General features: G+C 48.0%; 1 protein-coding gene across 3 annotated transcripts in view; it reads left to right on the plus strand.

Moving 5' to 3' along the window:
- Positions 1 to 24,650, plus strand: part of KCTD3 (potassium channel tetramerization domain containing 3) — a 529,442-nt gene that overhangs the window by 315,435 nt on the left and 189,357 nt on the right. For all 3 annotated transcript variants that reach the window (XM_069608570.1, XM_069608569.1, XM_069608571.1), the window contains one exon: positions 19,161 to 19,276. In XM_069608570.1, the coding sequence (XP_069464671.1) occupies positions 19,161 to 19,276 (116 nt within the window). The remainder of the gene's footprint in view (positions 1 to 19,160; positions 19,277 to 24,650) is intronic.

The following is a 24,650-nucleotide window of genomic DNA, read 5'->3' on the forward strand; positions in this document are numbered from 1 at the left end:
ATCCTTACTAATAGCCTCACGGATGCAATGTTACAAATAGAACAATGGATGGCCTCAAACCATTTCTTACTGAATCCAGAGAAAACCGAAGTTCCTATTACATGTAACCCCACACCGCGCAACCCTTTCCCTTCTGTTTTATTAAAATCAAAATGTCCCATCTCTCCTTCGAATGAAGTGATGAATTTAGAAGAGATCATGGATTACAAGCTTTCACTAGAATTTCAGATTAATGCCGTAGCTAAAAGATGTTTTATTATACTGAAAACACTCCAGAAAATCTGCCCTTTCTAACGTTACCCCCAAAAATGCACTGCTATCTCAGCCATCATTCTCTCAGAACCCGACTATACCAGCAGTTCTATCTAGGTGCCCCAGATTTCTTACTCAACATGCTGCAAAGTGTTCAAAATGTGGTGCCAAGCTTCTGCCAAAACAGGCTGCTGCTGAACATCCACGCGGGGCACAAATTAGCCCTGCATTGATTCCTTCACAGTGGGTACTGGTTGCCTCAAGAATCACATTTAAGTGCTTATGTATTATGCAGTCTTTGGTCTGGGAGCTCCCTTGATTAAGAGAAGATCAAGATTCAATCCCCTTGTTGGAAACGTAGAACCTCAGCTCTTATCTACCTGGCCGTGCCTTCATTCAATAAAGTGAGATCCTGGCTCCCAAACTCTTGCACTCTTCCATATCACATAAAACCTAATCAAATGAGAATGTTGTGCTCCACTTCCTTTGAACCTTTGGCTCAAGGAAGTGGACATTGCATCCTCTATTGCGTAATACAACAACTTTAAGATGGTATTGTGCTGTTTTTGTAATTTTTATTTTTCAAAGAAATGTGGCCGAAAGCTAAATATGTTAGGGGGGAAAAGGGGTCGGGAGGGCGTTGGCGTAGGGGGAATACTATAGGGAAAGGAGGGGTTTAGGGGGGATCCCCATTAAAAAATAAATCAGAGGTTTTTCAATGGAATTTGTTTGGCAAAAATTCCATCGAAAAAACTCCTGTCAGCAAAAGAACATAGAACCACCAAGGGACCTAGTACTACTATCCTTTTCATATTTCACTTCATAACTTTCAGTAAGGTCGCTCTCTCATGTTATTCTATACTGAAACTTTATAATGTGCTTAATTTCCTTTAAGTGATAACACTACTTCTCACTTTACCACTCGAATCTTTGTTAGTTTGTTTTCCATTTTAATTACTATGAGGAGTTCCTACTGATATTATGAATTGACTGATTTCCTCTTGTGCTTCTAAATATTTCCGCTAGTAAACCGTTCACCTATATACCACTTTTGTACTGTGTATCCTTTATCTCTCAAAGCTCCTGTAGGATGGTTTAATCGTGTGACAACTAGTTTGGGGCACTTTTCCACCCCAAATCAGGTGCGTACAATTTTCATTTCCATAATAACGATTTTTAATGAATCCGAGATCCAGCTCTCACTTTTCTGGATAAGAAAGACATTGGGTTGCAACAAGGTTTTGTTTATTAATAAAAAATAAATAATTGAATCAATTTAAATATACACAAATTATGCATCTGTGCAATACCAATTATCATTATGCTATTTATGGAGTGCAGACCTAGCTTCGAGAAGCAACGGAGAACTTTACAATCGTAGAGGGAAGAATACAGTGAGGGAAGCTGAGAAAAAAAGGTGCAACAGGGGAAGGTGTGCAATTGCAAGCAAAGGTATCTACGAGCAACCAGTGTAGGAAACAGTAAGGAGCAGATTACTGAGTCTCGGGTGGGGAGGGTTTGTGGACCTAAGTGTGTTGGGTGTCCTGACCCACGTTTGAGCTATCATGCTGCAACATTTGTTGCTTTGGGCTTAGAAAATCCAAGATGGCCAAAAAACCCACATGTGCGCCAGAATCCAGGAGAACCACGCAGTTTGTGCGTACACCAAAATGGCTGTCTAACTTGCCACCCACCAGTGCGAGCATGATGGGCCAGGGTGCCATGAGTGGAATGGGTGCCAAAGGTAAAACAGCAGCGCCTGTTAGCTCAAAAACGCTTTAAAATTACCTTTGGTTTCTCTGAATGCCAGCTCAAAATGCCTATTTTCAAACATTGCAACACATCTAAAAATCTCACTGAACACCAGCAGACATCTGGCAGAATGAAGTATGTGTGCATACAAAATCTGGGAAAATGAAGAGCCCAAAACAATGTTCATAACAAAACTGGCTGAGCTATGCATGTCAGCAGCCTAACTGAAACTTGATTAAAACCACCAAAATCGAAATGTTTAAATTAACTGAGTGACCTACTTTTGAGTGTCACATAGTTTGTAACTGTTAAAATGTCATAGTTTTGAACTTAGAATCAGCATTCTAGCTGCACATGTAAAAAATGTATTGATTTAAACTTGGGAACAAAAAGTGACATTTTAGCTGAAACCTGGCTTAATGAAACTAAATTCTGCCTGACATCTACCCCCACAGGAGTTAAAACCTGCTCAGCCACTCTTCCCCTTGCCAAAAGGAGTTGTCACCTCTCTGATTAGATTAGGGGTGGAGCAACTACAGGGAGGTGAACAAAGGCCTGTCCTGGACTCAGGCAAATGTTATATTGGGGGCGTCATAAAAGTGGCTTCCTCTTGGCAGAAACGGGGAGGGGCAGCCCCCTCTGAGGACAGGCTGAGCTTAAAGAAAGTGGATAGACTGGTTTCTCCACCATGTGACCTGGGAAGACGCACCCCTGGTGGCCAGAATATGATTTTAAGAAAGATGTATAACTCATGGTGCGGACTTGTCAAAATTATCTAAATGATACCATAATTCTTGTGATTTTTCTGTGAACATTTTGAGATGTGTTAGGACCCTGTGGTGTATTCTGGGGGGCTGCTAGCGGAAAATAGGGTCTCACTCCAAATGTCAGCATGTTAAAAATCTGACACTTCATCAATTAATGTCCATACTGCTTGCGCAAATGTGTGTAAATTTGGGTAAATGTCCGATATTGCAAAACCAGTTAAAAAGCGCAAAATGTTGTCATTTTTTAATGCAAGCCCCCAGGAAGAGCAGAGTTTGAACAGAGTATACCTCATGTGATATGTGATGGGTGCATGTAATTTTAAATAACTGCGTATCTGTGCAATATGTATTTGAATTAAATATAGATTTGTGGGCAAACTGACCAGGGGAGGATCCTCTGACCCATAAAACCTACAGCATCACTCTGACTCACATTTCCTTCCCCAATCATGGGAGAGGGGAGAATTGGGCCAATGACAAGTAGAGAGGGGCAGGCTTAGCTAGGCCCAGGCACACACCCATTTCCAAAACACATAAAAAGAGACTGCTGGGACAGGTAGAGACATTCAAATCCAGTTGCTGCGGAGCGTTTTGCCGGACCACACAACATCCAGAAGATACCAGTTGCAGACTGACTCCAGCTACATACTCCAGAACCCAGAACTTATACTTTAGAACCTAAATCAGAGGCCTAAAACCACAAACTGAGTTCTCTGCAGCAGGCCTCAAATCATTGCAAGCTACTCGCAGCCGGGCGAGCTGCTTGAATCCCTTGCAAGAACTTTTGCCAGGACCAGTGCAGAGATCCAGGAGCCGTGCAGAGACCGCTGTATCTGGACAGACCAGACCAGTGCCAGACCAGACCAGACCGTGCAGAACCGCAGACCCAGAGACCAGATCGCTGTGAAGTGCCGCTAGCCTGATTGATCAGATCCGTGACGAGGTCCAGTCCTTCCAAAATATATTGTGAGTACTTGGGTCAGATTGTGACAGAAATAAGCTCTTAGTTTAAAATAATCTAATCCAAACTATTTTAATCTAACTGCCTCCTAGAAGTTGTCACTTGTCATTTTGTGAAGCTGCACCACTGTCACTTGTCAATTCTGCAGCTGCATAGCTGTCACTTGTCATTTTGAGTTTACTTTAAATCTGGAAAACTACCTTTATTTAATCGTCCGTATCTCTGGAACCGTTTGGGCTACGAACTTGGTTTAACTTTCCTCTGAAAGCTTAGAATCTATGCTTTCCAAAAAGCCTAGAAACAGCTTCCGACTCCTTATAGCTTTTCCGCAATCACGATTCACGCACTCGCGAATGTTACCGCGATTTGCGATTTGGTTCAAAATCCAGCCACGTGTAACCATCAGCAGTCATTTCTTTCCTTGCTAAAAATTAGTTTGCCTCTTAATCACCATCTCTGAATCATTGCTAAAGTGAGCCTGAACTTATCCCAAGTAGCTACCACTCCCCCTGAACCTCCTAAAGGGAATTAAAACAATTTTCAGCATATTTCTCACTTCATTGCCATCACCTTTTAAAAGCATTTTGGGCCTGTGTTTCAAACTTCTATCTGTGGTCTAAGCTTGCTGGGGTGAACTGAATTATATTTGATTGCATTCCTAAGAACTGTGTGCTCCTCTTTCCATCTACTTCCATGTCTTACATTGCATAGGGGAGGGGGGTGAATTGCCAGAGAAAAAGTGATTATTTTATCTTTTGCTAAAATCATATCAAGTATTTCTGTACTGCATTTTATTCCTCATTGCTTTTCCCTTGAAATCATAAAAGTAGTTTTGCTACTTTATCCTTCCTATACTAACTCCTCATTGATTGTAAAGACGTGTGCTAGTGCCAGATTACCCATTGTTGATCAACATCATATGTCTAAGTGTACTATCAGATATTAATTTATTATAAAGAGTGATATATATATATATTGTTTAAATTCTCAAATAAACCTTTTAAACTTGCAAAACAGAACTGCTTCTTGGCTCAGTGGGGTCAGGGGGATTCTAAGAGAGGGGTGTTATATAGGGGTAGTCATCCAGAACTCATGAACTGGACATAAAGATATATCAATAAGGGTTTCCATTCAGTATCCCAGACTAGTCATTGACTTAGCTGTAGTGTTGAATTGAATCTTCTTACAAGTGTAAGGACAGAGCCATTCCTTAAAAAAGGAAGGTCTTAAGCTCTTTCCTGAACAGAAGAAGTGATGGGGTGGGTCTGATGTTGATGGGGAGGAGATTCCAGGATCTTGTAGCATAGACAGAGAAGGCCTGTCTTGTGGTTCTTTCCTTCATAGGCGAAGTTAAAGTCTGCAGTTGTCTTTACTTTTGGTGGATCGCAGGCCTCCATAGATGTTCAGTTTTTCAGTGAAGGGGGAGGAAGGATAGCTCAGGGGCAACGTGTTTGTGTTGGAAGCAAGATAACGCAGCACAACACAGGTTTGACTCCCAATCCTGTGCTTAGAAACCACTTGTTGGTATTAAGCGAGTTATAAATTAACAATTATAATTCAACATTATAATTATAAGTAGCTTGGGGACTTTAGGGAGACAGCCTTATAGTAGATGATGCAGCAGGATTTGAAGATGATAGGGGTTGCAGCAAGAACCAGTGCCGTTCCATGATGGTCGGGCTGATGTGGTTGAATTTGCCAATTCTGGAATGCATTGAACTGTTGCATGCAGGACACATCTAGGGGGTGCCAAGGTAGTCGCAGGAAAGCCTTCCAAAGGGGGATTGCCACCATCCAGGTTGGAGAGGATCAAGGCTTGGACAGCAGATCGGAAGTGGTTTCATGGGATGAAGGGCTTGATTTTCAGCAAGCTGTTTTTACCAAGCTATTTTTCGATAATGACTTCAGTGAAGAATAATCAATGCTCTGGTTCTATCACTTTTCTATGCTGTGTTTATACTAATCCACATTAGTATAAACATAGCACAAACATCAACATATGATATGATATGGCATTTATAACGCGCCTATACACAAGTGTTTCAAGGCGCGACAAGGCAAGGGAAGGGGAACAGAGGGAAGACGAACAACAATCCTACTAGGCCAGGTGTCATTCAGATCACACAAGTGCATGGGGAAGGGTAAGGGGGAAGTGCAAGGGAGAGGGGGAGGGGAGAGTGCAGTACACAGGATAATAGACTAATAACATAGTAAGAATGGCCAGCTGGTGGCAAGTGCAAGGGTAAGTGCAGCCATCCGGTGTCAAGTGTTGGTAGCCGGACTGAAGGGATATAGCGACAGTCCAGAGTGCGGGGGTTGCCAGGAAGGCAGTGCAAGGAGTGCGACTGGCAGTGGAGGGAACCTGGGCCTGAGAACAGTGGGTGGCCAGGTGACCAGTGCAATTTCACCCAGGGGTTCAGCGTGTGAGAGGAGGAGGAGGAGGAGGAGAAAAAGCGGAAGCAAAGAGAAAGGTTTTGAAGTGCTTCCAGAACCGGAGATGGTTCTCCTCAAGTTTCAGTGAGGCAGGGAGGCTGTTCCAGAGGGCGGCACCAACCGAAGAGAGAGATCTACCGCCAACTTGTTGCTTGGAGAAGCGACTGATCCTGACGGAGTTGGAGGCGGATGAGCGAACAGCTCGAGTTGGAAGATATTTAGGAAGAGAGAGTTGAAGGTATTTAGGCCCCAGGCCCCAGAAGGCCTTGTGGACAATGCAAAGGGTTTTGAACTTATTCTTCGCAGCCACTCGGAGCCAGTGCAGGGATTTCAGTCCTGGAGAGATACGATCCCTGGCCTTGAAGCCAAGAACAAGTCTCGCAGTCCTGTTCTGAATAAGTTGCAGAGGGCGGAGAGTAGAGGCAGGCAGATTTAGAAAGAGGCTGTTGCAGTAGTCCAGCCTAGAGAGAACCAGAACTCTGGAGACAGTGAGCTTCTGGGGGAAGGTGAGGAAAGGAAGAATACCTCTGAGGAGGTGTAGCTGGTAGTGTGACTTCTTAGAGACGTCAGAGATGTGAGGAGAGAAGGAGAGTGTGGAGTCGAAGATAACCCCAAGATTTGTGGCCTCACAGGTGGGTGCAGGAAGAGGGCCAAGAGAGGCTTGCCAGAGAGACAGGAAAAGAGGGGGTGGGTGTGCCGATGGGGAGAATCTCAGTCTTACTGGCACTAAGGCAGAGATCATTGGCAGCGCACCACTCCTGGATGGCAGACAGTCGGACATGAGAGAGGAAGAAGAGGTGGCTGAGGGTAGCCTGAAAATGAGCTGAGTGTCATCCGCATAGCACTGGATGTTGGGGCAGAGTGCTGCAATGCGGTGGGCAAGAAGTGCCAGGTATTGGTTAAACAACCAGGGAGAGAGGTTAGACCCCTGGGGATACCACAGGTAGAGATGAGGAGAGGAAGGACCCAAGTTGAACCTGGGAGGGTCGGTCAGAGAGGAAAGAAGTTAGCCACGCCAGGCCTTGACCGGTGATGCCCAGGTTATCACAGAGACGATTGAGTAGGATCGCATGGTTGACTGTATCAAAGGCAGAAGAGAGATCAAGTAAGTTGAGGACGCAGGGGGTGTTGGAATCAAGGTTGGAGAGCACGTCTTCACGGATGTTCAGGAGAGCAGTTTCCGTGCTTCTGGCAGCTCGGAAGCCAGACTGATGGTCATGGAGACAACCAACAGATTCGGTGTGAAGATTAAGCTGGGAGATGGCCAGCTTTTCCGTGAATTTGCCCAAGAAAGGAGTGAACGGGATTGGACGGTAGTTGGCTGGGCAAGACAGGTTCGACGGAGGGTTTCTTGATAAGAGGGTGCACAAGGGAGTGCTTCAGGGGGGAGGGGGAAGACTCCTGTGGCAAAGAAGTGGTTGCGGAAGTCGGCAAGGGCAGGAACCCGGGAGTCAATGTGGTCCTTGATGGTTTTGGAGGAGCAGGGGTGAACCTGTTTTTATTAGACTTTCATAGATCATCAGGGGAGAACAGGGGAAAGGCAGAGATGGAGGGGGGAGAGGTGACCGAGGAAGGACGAGAGGAAGAGCAGGGAGTAGAGGGAGGAAGGGGAGAGGAGGAGAGAGCGGGCAGGATGTCCTGGGTTTTAGAGATGAAATGTGAAGCCAGAGCTGTGCAGAGGGACTGAAAAGCGACAGGGGAGGTAGAGACTGCAGCAGGATTGGCCAGTGCAGATTTTAAAGAGTTCAGCTGAGTTGTTGGAAGCCGAAGAGATGTGGGCTTGGATGTGGGCTCTCTTGTTGGTGAGGACAGAGAGACGGTATTGCCTTTGGAGCAGGCGCCAGTCCAGTTTGTCAAAGGAAGTACCAGAAGCACACCATTTCCTCCCAGTCACCCTGCACTTGCGTTTAAGGGTGATGAGGTCTGAGTCGTACCAAGAGTTGCACTTGGCTTTGGGCTTGAGGCGTTTCCTCATGACAGGGGCAAGAACATTGAGAGTATCAGATATAGCTGAGTGGAGCATGGAAAGGGCTGTGTCAGGGTGTGAGTCAGCCAAAGGTAGAGGGAGGGTGAGAAAGTGGTGGCGAAAGCCTCCACTGACACGCGCTTCATGGGTCGGATGACCGAGAAGGTGGGTGGCAGTGCTGGAATTGGCTTGGCCTGAGGGGTAGAGAGGGTGGGATGGGAGGAGAGGAGAAAGTGATCACTCCAGGAGAGAGGAGTGGTGAGAGGGATAGAAAGGGGAAGGTTTGAGGAGATCAGAGCATCCAGGGTGTGCCCTGCAGAGAGAGTCGGACCAGAGGGGAGAATTGTGAGTGAGAGAGAGTCGCAAAGGTCGCAGAAGAGTCCAGAGGAAGGACAGAGAGCATCCAGGTGGATCTTGAAGTCTCCAAGAAGGAGGAGTTGAGTGGTCAATACCAGCAGGGAAGAGGAGAGGTCCGCCCACTCGGAGAGGAAGGAGCAGATCTGAGCAGGTGGCCGATAGATAGTAGCCACAGTAAGGGAATGGCTAGGAGAGGGATAGAGCCTGCAGATGAGGCATTTGAAAGAGGAGTAGGCTTGCGCAGGAATGACACCGGCAGGTATCCACTCAGGGAAGATCAGGGCTACATCCCATCCGGAACGGTTGGACCTGGGCTCGGAGAGGATCTTGTAACCGTCAAGGAGGAGAGTGTCCAAGCCCGTGACAGAGCTGACCGTGAACCATGTCTCGGTGAGACTGAGGACATTGTGGTCAAGTTCCTCCAGAAGGCGGCAGATGTCAGAGGAGTGTTTGACAGCTGAACGATAGTTGAGAGTGACAATATGGAGAAGGTTGCCATCCTTGAAAGACTTCTGGGGAGAGGTACAAATCAGAGGTACGCCCTGCGGAGGTGTAGTGGGAGCCCGAGAGGGGGCAGAAAAGAAAGGAGTGGGCAAGGTAGCCAAGGAGGAGGAGGCAGGTGTGGAAGCCGTGGAGGGGGGAGTGGGGACAGCCGGAGAAGAAAGGAAATTGATGAGACATGGGAATCGTCTATCGAAGAGGAGAAGGTTGGCCTCAGAGTCTTGGACCAAGACGGTGCTATTCACATAAACATTAATGATGACTTTAGAGCAGTGGAAGGAGGGCAGGAGGGCCTCCCAACGGGTGCCACCATTAATGGGAGAGGAAGAGAAAGGAGCGAGCACAGAGACCATATGAAGAGTCCATAGGTCTGGTGAGGGAACAACAAAGAGGATGTTGGTGAAGTTTGCCTGGAGGAGGCAATGGTATAGGTGTCGGCGATAGGGAGGCCTGGGTTGGAGACCAGGATGTCCTTTTGAAACTTCTTCCTACCAGATTTAGTGAGGAGAGCAGGATAGTCGATAGAGAAGCAGTTGGAAAAGATGGGAGAGACAGAGAGTTCCATAAAGTAGGTAGGGAGAGGAGAGGAGAGAAGAGGAAGGGAGAACACTAGAAAAGGACACAGGACAGAGAGCATGCAGACGAGACTGCCAGAACAGAAGAAAAAGTTGACACGGATCAAGATAACTGGCAATAAGATTTGAGTACTTAACAATGCAATTTCCCACAGTGGAAAAACACACCCAAGTTTGAGAGTCCTGAATAATGGGGGAAAGGCCTAGGTTTCACAATGCAATTTCAAACAGTGGAAAAACGCACCTAAGTTAACTTTTAGGAGAAGGTAGTGGGTGGAGAAGGGTCTTGGCCTAACATGGGCCACTGCTACCTTTGTAACTTGCTGCAGGGGGGGCGGCTGGCCACTGGCTTCCCCAGCTGACACCTGCAGACACAAGCTGGGGCTGCCTCTGATGGAGCCGCCCTTGCCTAGTGGCCCTTAGCCACAGAGGCGTTCCAGGCAGAGGGCTTCCCTGGAAGGCTGCTTAAGGGGGTCCAATGGGCTAATGGGAGTTGCTGGGCAAGATGGGAGGCGGTTGGAGAGGGGATTGGAGGGAAGACCATGCAGGGGAGGAGGGGGAAATAAAATAACACACTAAAAGGTACGCTGGAGGTTTCACCTACCGCATGGCCACAGTGCTAAGAGGTGAAGAAAGGCACACAAAGGATCAGTGGCTCACCGAACGGCGCTGCACTGCAGCGTGTGTTTGAATCTCACCGGAGTCAGCGCATACACACATTTTATTTACCCTGAGTGCACATGCATCATGGATTGAAAAATGCATGAGGGTCCAAGGTAAGGCTTTTTGTTAAAAGCAAAATGAAGTCAGAACATCCCTCTGTATCTAAAGTTATATACTTCTCCATTGAAAATAGATACCTTCCCCTTTTACTCATTGGACCAACAGTGTTCTAGAAAACTCAATTGAACTACTTGCCCTTCTAGTCTGTAAATAGCATGTGAAAAGGAACATGTATGTTCAACGTGTATGTTTGCTAAATTTCCATGAGTGGTGTTTCGAGGGGATTGGGTCCTCCGACGTATTCCATATCTATGACCGTAATCACCACAGCTATGCTGCGGAAAATTTCCTGCGTCAATGACGTCGATACGCCGTCCTCGAGGGCCTCCGTCGAGCCGACATCAATGGATGTCATAAGTAGGACGCATGACGCCCGTAGCCTCAGTTCCGTTTTTTCCGCAAACGTGTTCGGTTCGGAGATCTCAGCGCGCCTCGGTTCTGCTGAATCCTGTTCTTTCGGTTCTTCAAACCTGTTTGTTTGTGTTTTGAAAATGATGTCTTTGGCTTCTTCCACCCCGCGGTCGGGTTTTAAGAAGTGTCGGGTGTGCGGGGTCCAAGATGTCGCTGACGGACACGCACAACGCTTGCCTTTGGTGCCTCGGGGAGGACCACGATACGGATGATTGTGTCGACTGCCAGTCGCTAACATCCAAGGCCTTGCGGGAGCGTAAGAAGAAGCTGTCGGTGGGTAAGGTGGCCAAGCCCCAGAAGTCACGTTCCACTGGTCTTTCGATGGACGATTCGAGGGGCGACTCTCTGCATCGTCGTGGTGAGTCCGGGGGGTCTCGGTCCGGGAGTCTGTCCCGCCATTCCTCTGCCTCTTCGAGGCACTCCAGGAAGCGCCGTCACAGGTCGCCTTCCCCGTCCTCGTCCGAGGACTCCGCCCATCGGCGGGTTGCTTGTCCCAACAAGCATTCCACTCCTGAGGAATGGGATTCCTTCCGAAAGGAGATGATGGCGATTTTTTAGTCTCAAGGCTCCGGTCCGTCTGCACCGTCGAAAGACACCAGCCGTGACCGTGCTAGAGACGCCACTCGTATGCCTTCGGGCTCGAGCCGTCGTCGTGACCACCGGGAGCCTTCGAGGTCCCAGTCGGACAAGGATGGTCGCTCTAGACATGCCCGTTCCAGGTCCCGGTCCTCGACGCCCTCGAGACTGCGAGAACCTATGAGGTTTTCGAAGAAGACATCGGCGCCGAGGTCGTCGACAGACTCTCTCGAGGCTCTGTCTCTGAGGAAGTCATCGACGCCGTCAGCGCCCAGCCTGTCGAAGGACACGCTCGGCGCTCCGCCCTCGAGGCCTGTGTCAACGCCATCGAAGTTGTCGGCGCCTCGCTGGATGCCAATTCCGTCGACACCCTCGACGCCTTTCGAGGCTGGTTTGTCAGAGGTTTCCCGGTGGCAGGGTAGAACCCCCAGAAAGGCTCTGGCCAAGGCTAGGCATGTCTTTGTCCTTTTTTCTGTGCCCTCTTTCCAGCCTCTGGATTATATTTCTGAGGGGGATGAGGGGTCTGAGGAAGGTATGGTGCCTGAGGAGGTGCCTGACAAAACTTTGCCTGGTCATAGCCAGATTGAGGACCTGCGTCAGTCACTGCACGACACCAGTGGTCTGGACACCTCTCTGGAGGTGGAGTTCTGTAGGCCTGAGCCTGGCACCCATGCCGAGTCCTCGTACCGGCACCTTTGTCGAGGGTCACGGAATACTTGGGGTGGTCTGCGCCCCCAGTGGGTTTTCTGCAGGATGACCTGACGGACATCCTCGACCAAGGTCCTCCAACTGACCCGGTACTGCCATTCCATACGGCTTTGCAAAGAAGGGTGACTGCAGCTTGGACTGCACCGGAGAGTCTCCCGGCAGTGAGCAAGTCTTTGCCGCAAAAATACCACCCATCCAGTAGCGACCGCTGCTACTTGACCAAGCATCCCACTCTGGAGCGTTTGGTGGTGCAGGCGGCTACGGCCCCAGCAAAGCAGGCGTTTTATCCTAACTTCCCTCCTGATAGGGACGACAAGCGTTTTCATGGCTGGGCAAAGAAAGTGTTTTCTTCAGGGGGTATGACTCTTCAGACAGCCAACTCCATATGTGCCTTGTCACGTTTCACGCACACTCTGTGGAACTGTATTTCGTTAGCCGCTGAACATATTCCCGAAGGGGAACAACGGGATGGTTTTCTTGCCATTGTACAGGATGGCAAGAATGCCATGTGTAAGTCCGTTCAGTCGGGTCTGGACATGGCAGATTGTGTCAGTCAGTCCATGGCGGGGAGCACTGTAATACGCAGTTTGCGTGGTTGCGGAAGTCGGGGTTTGCTCCTAATGTGCAGGCCTGGCTCCTTAACATGCCCTTTGATGGTGAACATCTTTTTGGCAGCAAGGCTGACGAGAGCCTTGAGAGGTTGCAGACCTCAAAAGCTTCAGCGAAGTCGCTTGGCGCTGCAGTTCGCCAACCTCCGCCTTTTCATCCTAGGGGACAGCAATGGAGAGGAGGTTCCTTTTGTTATTACTCAACCTTTAGTAAATCGAGAGGAGCTGCAAGTCAAAGGGGCCACCGTAGGAGTGCCAGAGGTGAAAAACAGGGTACTCGAGAGGCGCCAAGGCCGCTCAGGAAGTTGCCTCCTTGCCCTCAGGCACTGCCGCAGCTGCTTCAGCTCAGTCATGAGGCCATGTCCCATGGTTCGCCGGTTGGGGGAAGGCTGGTGCAGCATCTTGTAGAGTGGCGTGCCATTACTTCAGATGTGTGGGTTCTGGAGATCGTAGCCCACGGCTACTGTCTTCCTTTCCGGCAGAGGCCTTGCGACAATCCACCAGGGAATCTCTCTTTGAAGAATCCAGATCCGCTCCTTACGCAGGAAATACAAGCCCTGCTGGAGAAAGGCACCATAGAACTGGTACCTGTAGCGGAGAGGAACAAGGGATGATATTCCCCTTATTTTTTGATTTCGAAGAAAGACGGGGGATTGAGACCCATCATGGACTTGCGCGGGTTGAACAAGCTCCTCAGGAAGGACAAGTTCAAGATGGTTACTCTTTCTCAAGTCCTTCAGATTGGTTGATCAGGGCGCACTCTCCCGAGCAAGTCCTGGATCATCTGTCACCTGCCACTCCCTTCACAAGCTGGGCTTCTCCCTCAACTTAAAGAAGTCCCATTTGACGCCAACCCAGCAGCTCCAGTACATCGGAGCAGTGCTCGACACATCCTTGGGGCAGTGTTTTCCTTCCCAGGTGAGGGCTCATCACATTCAGCAGATGGTGCACAAGTTTCTACACGCCCAGAGTCTCCCAGCGTTCGAGTTCTTGAGGTTGCTCGGCCTCATGGTATCCTGCATTCTTCTGGTGCCAGAGGCCAGGTTGCGGATGAGATCTCTGCAATGGGCCCTCAAGATGCAGTGGTCACAGTCCTCCGGCAGGATTTCGGACCCCGTTCAGGTGCCGCCCTCGATCGCCCAGGACCTTCTGTGGTGGGCCGTTGAAGGCAATCTGATGAAGGTGGCTCCGTTTTGGCTACTGTGGCCGGAGGTGACGATCGTGACGGACGCATCCCTCACGGGTTGGGGAGCTTATGCCAACGAGTTGACAGTCAGTGATCGTTGGTCTTTGTCGGAGTCCAGACTCCATATCAATCTGTTGGAGCTGAGGGCCTTCAGGCTTGCCCTGAAGGCTTTTCTGCCGACTGTGCGAGGGAAGAATGTCCTGATTCTGATAGACAACACAGTGGCCATGCACTACCGCAACAAAAAGGGGGGCATGATCACTTCCTCTGTGCAGTGAGGTGATGCAGCTCTGGTTCTGGGCCATCCAACAGGAAGTTTCAATCTCGGCAGTTCATCTGGTCGGAGACGAAAACGAGACGGCGGACGCTCTGAGCAGGCAGAGCGCGATTTCTCACGAGTGGGAGCTGGCTCAGGAGATTCCCTTGGAGATCTTCGCCCTTTGGGGGACCCCCAGGTAGATCTCTTCGCCTCCAGTGTCAACCGGAAGTGCGAAAAGTTCTGCTTGCGGGAATTTCCTCCAAGAGGAGCCTTAGGAGACGCGCTCATAGTGGAGTGGTCCTTCCCACTGCTGTACGTGTTTCCTCCAGTCCCCGTCATCCCGCAAGTGCTGCAGAGGTTACAAAGGTTCGGTTCCCGGATGATCCTCATTGCTCCGGCTTGGGCCCGGAGGACGTGGTACCTGGACCTTTTCGACTTGTCCATCTGCTCTCCACTTCGTCTTCCCTACCGAGACGATCTGCTCTCACGGGGGGGGGGGTCAGGTTCTCCATCCAGAGGTCAGATCCCTCAACCTTCACGCTTGGCTTCTGAAAGGTTGACTTATAAGGATTGGGACCTCCCTGAAGACATGATGGAGTTGTTGCTTTCGGCCAGACGGCCGGCAACAAAGTCCCTGTACCGTTGCCATTGGAGAAAGTTCTGCGACTGGTGCAGGGTTAAGAATGTGGATCCTTTTTCATGTGACATTCCTGTGGTTCTGTCCTTTTTGCTTTCTTTGGCCCACAGGGGCCTGCAAGTGGGTACTGTTAAAGGTTACCTGGCGGCGCTGTCTATATTTAAGCGCTCGTCTGAGGAGTGTTCTTATTTCAAAATTCCTTTAATTTCTCAGTTTCTCAAAGGACTCACTAATGTGCTTCCGCAGTCACATTTCCAGGTGCCCGGTTGGGATTTGAACCTTATTCTGAAATTCCTTATGGGTGCTCCGTTTGAGCCTTTACATTATTGTCTTTTGTGGATGTTAACCCTGTGTTTTTAGTTGCGGTCCCTTCTGCTCGCAGAGTGAGTGAGTTGCAGGCACTTTCAGTTAAGCCACCCTTCACTGTGTTTCATAAGGACAGGGTTGTCCTTGGAGTAGTGCTTCCTTTCATCCGAAGGTGGTGTCGGAATTTCATTTAAGCCAGAAGGTTATTCTTCCAGCGTTTTATCCTCCTCCACATCCTGGTAAGAAAGAGGAGAGGCTCCATAGTTTGGATCCTAGGAGAGCTTTAAGTTTCTACATTTCTCGCATGTCCCGGGTCAGAGTGGACGATCAGCTCTTTATTGGTTATTCTGGAGCGCGTTTGGGACAAGCTGTTACTAAGCAGACTTTGTCTAAATGGATTATCTTGGCAATTTCTGAATGTTACCGCTTGGTGGGTAAGGATCCTCCGGTGGGCTTACGGGCCCATTCTACTAGGGGTATGGCTGCCTCTACTGCCCTGCAGAGGGGTGTTCCTATTCGTAACATCTGTGAAGCAGCCACATGGGCTTCGGTCCATACTTTTGTACGTCACTACTCTGTAGATTCCATCCATGGGCAGGATCTGGCCTTTGGCAAGGCAGTCCTTTACTCTGCAATTTGATTGGTCATTGTAAATTTCTATTTTCTAAATTCTTTTTCCCTCCTCCATACATTGGTACTGCTTTGGGAGTCTGTCATAGATATGGAATACGTCGGAGGACCCAATCCCCTCGAAGAACAAGTTACTCTCTTACCTGGTAACGTTCTTTTGATGGGATTGTCCGACGACGTATTCCATATCGCTCCCTCCGTACCTGCCCCGCTACAGAATTTCTTATGTGATTGCAGCTTACGTTTCCGCAAGACTTTCTGTGGTCATACTGGCTGTTCTTTGGTGCCACACGTTCTGGTGAAAAAACTACAACTGAGGCTACGGGTGTCGTGCGTCCTACTTGTAACATCCGGTGACGTCGGCTTGACGGAGGCCCTCGAGGACGGCGTATCGACGTCATCGACGCAGGACGCAGACGCCGAAAACTTTACGAAGCAGCACAGCTGTCGTGATTACTGTCATAGATATGGAATACGTCTTCGGACCATCTCATCGAAAGAAAGTTACCAGGTAAGAGAGTAACTTGTTCTTCTATTGCATTCATGTGTTAAGAGAAAGTACATTTCTAATTTTCAATAGACGGCTTAAAGGTGGGAAAGTGGGGAACATTTAATAAGCTTTTCCTTTATTCTTGAGTGGATCAGCACGAGTTACAAGACTCTGATTGGAAAACAGGAAATTACTTCAATTGCCTTACCCTTCTAGGCATGTGCAAAGTGAGAGATAATTTAGCCCCTAGTCTGCACTTGGCCTTTGCACAGAGAAGAAGTTGGGGATCTCTCAATTCGCATTTGGGGTCAATTTTTATCAAATTGAAAGTCACCAGTCAATTTATATAGCCTGCGTCCTCGGTACTTACACAAATGAAAGGGCTGAGATGTAATCTATTCCCCTGTAGAGTATTGCTGCCCTCAGAATTATTTCCCCTTAATATTATACTTGCTTATGAGTTTCTTTTGGCTGTCTCACAGAGTGGTGGGCACCCTCTTAAGGACTGGTTTTATTCTCCTCTTTAGAAACTGATGGGCATCAGTTGGAAAGATGGTTTCCGCTATTATAATGAAGATAAAGTAAAATAGTTTTCCATTTAGCTGAAGAGTTTTTCACTCTGAGCAGTTAATAGCAAAAAAGGCTCTGGGACATTTCTTTCGATAGTTGCAAGTTAAAATATAATTCCCAGTGTCAAATTCAAAAGATTTTTTTTTTCTCTCTTCCTCTTTCCACAATATTTAATGGCATCTTCGGTTCCTCTGTTTATGGAATATCTGGTGTCCATACTTGTCAGTTCCTTTGAGCTTAAGGCTGGGGCATTTATGACTCCTGAGAATGCCTGGTCATCATGTCAAAAGTCCTTTGAAATCCAGTTTCTCAGCTATGTGTTGACCTAGTTCCCCTGCTGCTTTAGTAATTAAAGCATCTGTCTGCCCCATGTCAGACACCCTGTCGCTAAAAGTATTATGTTCCTTTCCTTTGAAAGATGGGGGATTTGGGACTTCACTCTGTCTGTTCCCATAGCGAAAAAAAAAAGCTGGCACCCATGAATATTACACACAGTAAATGAACATATCTTAAAGTGGCATAAACGCATGTAGTTTAAATTACCTTCCCCTTAGAAGGTGTGCAAGTCAAAAGAGCATTGGACTTAAAAAAAAAAAAAAAAAAAGTAATGAACCAAACAATCTGTAGTGAGGTTTTCCCTGAAAAACAAAATCCCAATACGAGGCAAGTTCTTGTTTTCCTGTGGGTAAGCGTCTGCACGGAGTACGTGACAACCTGAGTAAAAGCCTGGTGGCCAAATACTTGAGCAAGCTTGCCAACCTAAAATAAAGCCAAGAGATGGGTCCACCCTCTGGAAAAAAGAAAAGTTACGCTGTCCACATGTATCCTCTACTTGTGTCCTGAAAAGAAGCCACAATCGGGGACAAATAACTGCACCAGTCTCATGTATGGCAAACCCCCTCTTGTCACATCCTGGGTAAATATTCATGACTCACTTGCACTCTCATCATTTCCCCTCCTCAACCCCATGTGTGGCTTTCAACAATGCTCTGCTTTATAAATATAACTTGAAAAGTACACATCCATAGTTAAGTACTCACACACATATTTAAATCCTTTATAGAACTATGTTTGGGAAAAAGTGTAAAGTTTTGGCACTATTCCCCTCCTCCACCCCCATCTTGACTGGGACACTACAAATACCAGAATGCTAATCAGCGAATGGCAAAAAATTACCCTTTGGGTTTTGAAAGACTTATACCAATGTAACGTGTGAAAGGGTTACCTTGTTGTGTTTGCCAAATGCACGGTTCATCTATGATGAGATGAAAATATTATATTCTACAATAAATAAACACCTCTTGGTGTCAAAAATGAGCATTAGAAAATAATGTAGTTATTTTAAAACTGTTTTGTGTGATATTAGCCTGGAGGACGGAAAGGTTATGAGCATCTTGCCCAAAACAATGATCCCTTAAATGAGCCATCATTTGTAAATCGCTCCTAATTTATAAACTCTCCTTGCAGAAAGAAAGTGCTAAGCAGCAATTAAGGGGCCTGCAGCCTCTGATGGGCCTCTGATGGGCCGCTGGATGAGGGTGCTCTAGAGAGCCACGGGAGTTTGGGAGGTGACCGTGACATCGTGGCTCACCCGATCCTCATTCATGGAAGCATCACACGGCTTTCCTTTTAAAGCCCTTTTAAAGTCGATGGGCAGCTGACACTTTTCTGCTTTCCTCCAGATAGATACACGGAGGGTCTGTGGCCACAAACAGACACTGAAAAATCCCTGTTAAACCATTTTTTGTAAATACAAATATTTGTCAGTGGTCAAGGGCTATTTGAGGAATCTTACCCAATTTTAAGACTTGAATCGGCAACCACAAAAATGGCTCACATTTGTTTATTATTCCCCAAAAAAGCTCTGACCAAATACAAATATATTTTTTACAAAGAAAATGATGTAACCTTGAATGTGCAGTGCTTTTGAATAAGGTCAGACTACAGAAGGGGAAGTAATGGGAGAAAGCAAACAAGCATACATGGAGCGGAGTAGTGTCCTTTTCCTATTGTCTGCCAAGCCCCCTCTCCAGCCATCCCTTCACCCCCAAACTCCCCCCCCCCCGTCCCTGCTCACACTAAGGCTCGGGGAAACAGTGTTTTTTCAGTTTAAACCGAGAAGGCACTTTTTCTTCTTGGGGTGTTTTTCCAGTGTTTTTCAGATTTCGCTGAAACAGGAAAGCCTAATCATAGTCTGGAGAGGAACTCTTTGCAGACCCTGCCCTATAACATGGTCGGCAGGTGAAAATGTTTCTTGACAACTCAGATATTCTACTTTCCTGACAAACCACAATGAACTTAATTCCAATGTACTATGGGCATATGCAATCTCCTATGCTTTGTTTCATTCCATTAAGATACTCTTACACTTCTAGTGGCCTTATTTTTACATTATGCCTGAATAACTGGTACATTTCTAATTACTTTTCCAGGAATGTTCAGCCTGGGGGTCCCTGTTGACGCTCTCTTCTTCATTGGCAATCAACTTGTGGCTACCAGCCACACAGGGAAGGTGGGAGTGTGGAACGCTGTGACTCAACACTGGCAGGTGGGTGACATGGGACTATAAGTAGTGACTGTATTATGAGAAATTATTTTGCTCATGTTTGCTTTGTTATAATAGCAAACGGGCTATGTTCAATGTTGTTCTTTCTCTTGTTTTTATAACGAGTACAATTATCTCATAACAATGATTTTAAGTTTATGCATCTCACACAACGATGCTGTATCTGCTAATGATTGGTTTAATATTCCTGGTGCTAAAGTCATTGTTTTTTTTCTCACAAATTCCATCGTACAAATCGAAGTTCTGTGATATAGCCGTGAGATTGATTGCATGTTTCTAAGCAAGATCAGTGTTCATTTGCATTTTAAAATATTACTTCTTACTGCATGTTTCAAATGGTCATATCATCTTAGAAGGCCTCTAAAAGAATTTGAAAACTGTTTTACAAAGTGATATGTGTTTTTTTTAATTGTATAATAGATGCATTTATATTACATTTAAAAATAATCTTTCTTTAAGGTTTTCTCTTGTTGTACCAAAATAAAACCATAAAATAGTACAGGTTCACCATTTCAGTAGTATTGAAGTTCACTTGAAGATATAGTTTTAGACGAAACACAGTGCGGCTCATTATGCGTTTGTTGTAATTCTAGAGGAATTACTGCGATACTCTATAGCAAACTCTATACTCGACTGGTATAGCCAGTCAGTCTTGCAAAATTACTGCCAAAATATGCGTGCAGTAACATTGATTTTAGTCCCCATTCATGGACACGTAGGGAATTTTGAGGAATTATTGTTGGTGATTCTGTCCGGTGAGATATCCTCCAGTTTCTTTAGGTAAAGTGGATGATTTACTTCCAATATCGAAATTTGACAGTATAGTAAAAGTGGCGGTAATACCCCAACTACTTAATTTTTTTACTGCACTGCCAAACTTGTAATATGCACCATTGAATGGGGTTTAAGACCTTAAAGTGTTCAGATTCAGAAGTCACCTGTTCCACATTGTGTTCTGAGCTCTAGATGGCAACTAAATCATTTGGGCTTCAATTCCTGCGAATATTCACACCACGCATGAGAATTTTCAATGGATTGCTTTTCTCCCGCAGATTCCTCATCGGACAGATATCCCTTCCAACGTCAGGTGCTCTGAAAACATTTTGACAGGGGACATAGTGCACCCAAACTCGGCCGCTGATCCGTCTTGACTCGATGCGTCGGTCGTCGACACTGTACGTGACGTTGGTCGCAGTACATATACTGCTTCACTACGCCCCGTAACCTCAGTTCCTTTTTTTCCACATGCCCAGCACGCTGCTCGCGGAACAACTCTTCTCATGAGAGAATATTTTTTCATTTAAATTCAATTCCGTTTACCAATATTCTACATTTATTTGTTTGCGATGTCTGCTCCGAAACCATCGGGCTTCAAGAGATGTCCCCACTGTATTTCTAAAATGTTTTTGACCAACCCGCACAGTATTGGCGTGTGGTGCCCAGACACCGACCATGTGATGGAAGACTGTGGATCATGTCAAAAGATGAACACCAAACCTTTGAGGGAGCGGGCTGCTAAATTAAAAGTGGAACCCCCGCCGTCAAAGTAACCGGCCCGATCCGCTACAAGGTCTTCTGGTCACGAAACAGAGAACCCCCCCTCCCCCTGGAGAAAGAGGAGAGGCACCGTAAGAAAGCCAAAAAGAGGTTGCATTCCAGGAGTCATTCCTCATTGTTCTCTTCCCACATAAAATAATGTCGGCATTGTCGGCACGAATGGCATTCATCCGAGGAAAAAGGTAAGCCCTGTCTGATGACGTTGCAACCTGGGCCGAGTGGGAGACCTTTAATGAGCAGATGCTCTATATGATGAAGGCGGTCGATGTGGGTACTGGGTAACCCTTGAAGCAGCAGACCTTGTCAGTCCCAGCTATGCCCGGTCTGTCCGGTGACACGTAGACTGTGTCAGGTTCGAAGCCCTCTTGTCCGACGCCGACCATCGATTTATCAATGATGCCTTATAAACCACTTAAGGCGCCGGTGCGCTCAACGCCACCTGCTCCAAACCTGTCAGTCAATATCGACGTATACTTTGGAAAGTTGTTTGTTCCCGAGTCAAGATCATTCTTTGGCACTATGCACTCAATTTTTGGAGATGATGGGGATGACTTTGAGATGATTTTGTGTTCTTCTGGTGGCATGGATTTTTAACAACCAGCCAAACCTTCTTTCAGCTTTGCCTCTAGACGTAGAGGCTACCAGTGAATAGCCTAGTTTGGAAGGAGGAATCAACTTATGCAACCTAAGCAAGGACAGAGGCATTTCTCCCGCTGTGGCAGGCTGGCTCTGGCCTCAAAATCGCTTTGAGTTCTCCCACCACATTTCCCCAGTTGGTGTGAAGATTGGAGAGCACGTGCTACAGTGGCGAAAGATGACATCAGACGCCTGGGCACTGCGACTCGTCCAATGGGGTTACTGTCTGCCTTTCTTGCGGAGGCCACAAGATAGACCACCCTGCTCCTCATCAACCGGAACAGGAGCTCCAGGAAGAACTGAGAGCACTGCTATTGAAGGGTGCCGTAGAAGAGGTACCTCCCGAGCAAAGGGAATCGGGCAGGTATTCCCTGTATTTCCTGGTACCCAAGAAGGAAGGACTGCATGCCATTTTGGAACTCAGGGCCTTGAACAAGTACCCGAGGAAGGCCAAATTCAAGATAGTGCCTCTCAGAGAGATTCTCCAAGCTCTACAGTCTCAGGATTGGTTGGTGTCGTTGGATCTTCAGGATGCGTACTTCCATGTCCTTATCCACTCTCAGCACAGAAAGTTCTTGAGATTCCTCACAGGGGACAAGCACTGCCAGTTCAAGGTGCTCTCCTTTGGATTGACCTCCTCTCCGAGGGTTGTCACCAAGTTGATGGCCGCAGTAGTGGTGCACCTGAGGAGATCCAGCGTTCATGGGTATCCATACTTGGAGAACTGGTTGATCTAAGGCAGGGGTGCACAACTGATTTTGACAGAGGGCCGAAAGTACCTTATATGAGGGCTATAGTGGGCCGAAAAGTAAAAGTGGGCGGGGCGGTAGGCGGGACATGTCAGGAGGCTTTTTCAACCCCCAATTTGTATTAAACACATGGAAAAAGATATGTTTTTGAGGGGTAACGATTTTTATTGCATTTCAAACTTACATTTTGTACTACACATTTTCCATTGCTATCATTTATTTCGATTTAGTTATTGTATATCGTCTGTTTAATTCAATTATATATATATTTTACTGACCCTTGATTGGACATTCCGTTATTTTGGACTGCTATAGTTTGCTGTTTGGGTTACCCAAGAGGAGTATGGCCTTCGTTGAGTCAGGTTTCCTCAAAAAACAAAGGATGTACATCTCCTAACTGTGCCTGTTTTAGCTTTATTATTGAGTTCACTCTTGGAGTGCAACACTATGCCCCATGGCTCCCATCCCCAACCAAACACTATGCCCCATGGCCCCCTCACCCCCAACCAAACACTATGCCCCATGGCTCCCATCCCCAACCAAACACTATGCCCCATGGCCCCCTCACCCCCAACCAAACACTATGCCCCATGGCTCCCACCCCCAACCAAACACTATGCCCCATGGCCCCCTCACCCCCAACCAAACACTATGCCCCATGGCCCCCTCACCCCCAACCAAACACTATGCCCCATGGCCCCCTCACCCCCAACCAAACACTATGCCCCATGGCTCCCACCCCAACCAAACACTATGCCCCATGGCCCCCACCCCCAACCAAACACTATGCCCCCTGACCCTCACCCCCCCCAAGCAAACACTATGCCCCCTGTCCCTCACCCCCAACCAAACACTATGCCCCATGGCCCCCCTCACCCCCAACCAAACACTATGCCCCATGGCCCCCCTCACCCCCAACCAAACACTATGCCCCATGGCCCCCTCACCCCCCTAACCCCCAACCAAACACTATGCCCCATGGCTCCCACCTCCAACCAAACACTATGCCCCCTGTCCCTCACCCCCCAAGCAAACACTATGCCCCCTGTCTCTCACCGCCAACCAAACACTATGCCCCATGGCCCCCTCACCCCCAACCAAACTCTATGCCCCATGGCCCCCTCACCCCCAACCAAACTCTATGCCCCATGGCTCCCACCCCCAACCAAACACTATGCCCCGTGGCCCCCTAACCCCCAACCAAACACTATGCCCCATGGCTCCCTCGCCCCCAACCAAACACTATGCCCCCTGTCCCTCACCGCCAACCAAACACTATGCCCCATGGCCCCCTCACCCCCAAACACTATGCCCTATGGCCCCCTCACCCCCAACCAAACACTATGCCCCATGGCCCCCTCACCCCCAACCAAACACTATGCCCCAAACACACTCAAGCATGCACCCATACAGACCTGAACCCCCCACCCCCCAACTCAGCACACACACTCTCAAACATGCACCCATACAGACCCGAACCCCCTACCCCCCAACTCAGCACACACACAAACATGCACCCATACAGACCCGAACCCCCACCCCCCAACTCAGCACACACACAAACATGCACCCATACAGACCCGAACCCCCAACTCAGCACACACACACAAACATGCACCCATACAGACCCGAACCCCCCACCCCCCAACTCAGCACACACACAAACATGCACCCAACCAGACCCGAACCCCCCACCCCCCAAATCAGCACACACTCAAGCATGCACCCATACAGACCCGAACCCACCACCCCCCAACTCCAAACCCCCACCCCCAACTCAGCACACACACACACTCAAGCATGCACCCATACAGACCCGAAGCCCCCACCCCCCCAACTCAGCACACACAAACATGCACCCATACAGACCCGAACCCCCCACACCCCCAAATCAGCAAACTCTCAAACAAGCACCCATACAGACCCGAACCCCCACCCCCAACTCAGCACACAAACATGCACCCATACAGACCCGAACCCCCCACCCCCCCAACTCCAAACCCCCACCCCCAACTCAGCATACACACACTCAAGCATGCACCCATACAGACCCGAACCCCCATCCCCCCGACTCAGCACACACACAAACATGCACCCATACAGACCCGAACCCCCCACCCCCCCAAATCAGCAAACTCTCAAACAAGCACCCATACAGACCCGAACCCCCACCGCCCCAACTCAGCAAACTCTCAAACAAGCACCCATACAGACCCGAACCCCCACCCCCCCCAACTCAGCACACAAAAAACATTCAAATCAAAACATTCATACACATCCGACACACATCCGACACCCCCCACCCCCGCATCTCAACATACACACAAAATACATTCAAATACAAACATTCACACCCCCCCCACATCTCAACATACACACACAAACATAAAGCAAAACGGACCCGACACACAAAC

The sequence above is a fragment of the Ambystoma mexicanum genome, chromosome 4q (assembly GCF_040938575.1).
Source record: "Ambystoma mexicanum isolate Mex_15411 chromosome 4q, UKY_AmexF1_1, whole genome shotgun sequence".
In the NCBI taxonomy this organism is placed as follows: Eukaryota; Metazoa; Chordata; class Amphibia; order Caudata; family Ambystomatidae; genus Ambystoma; species Ambystoma mexicanum.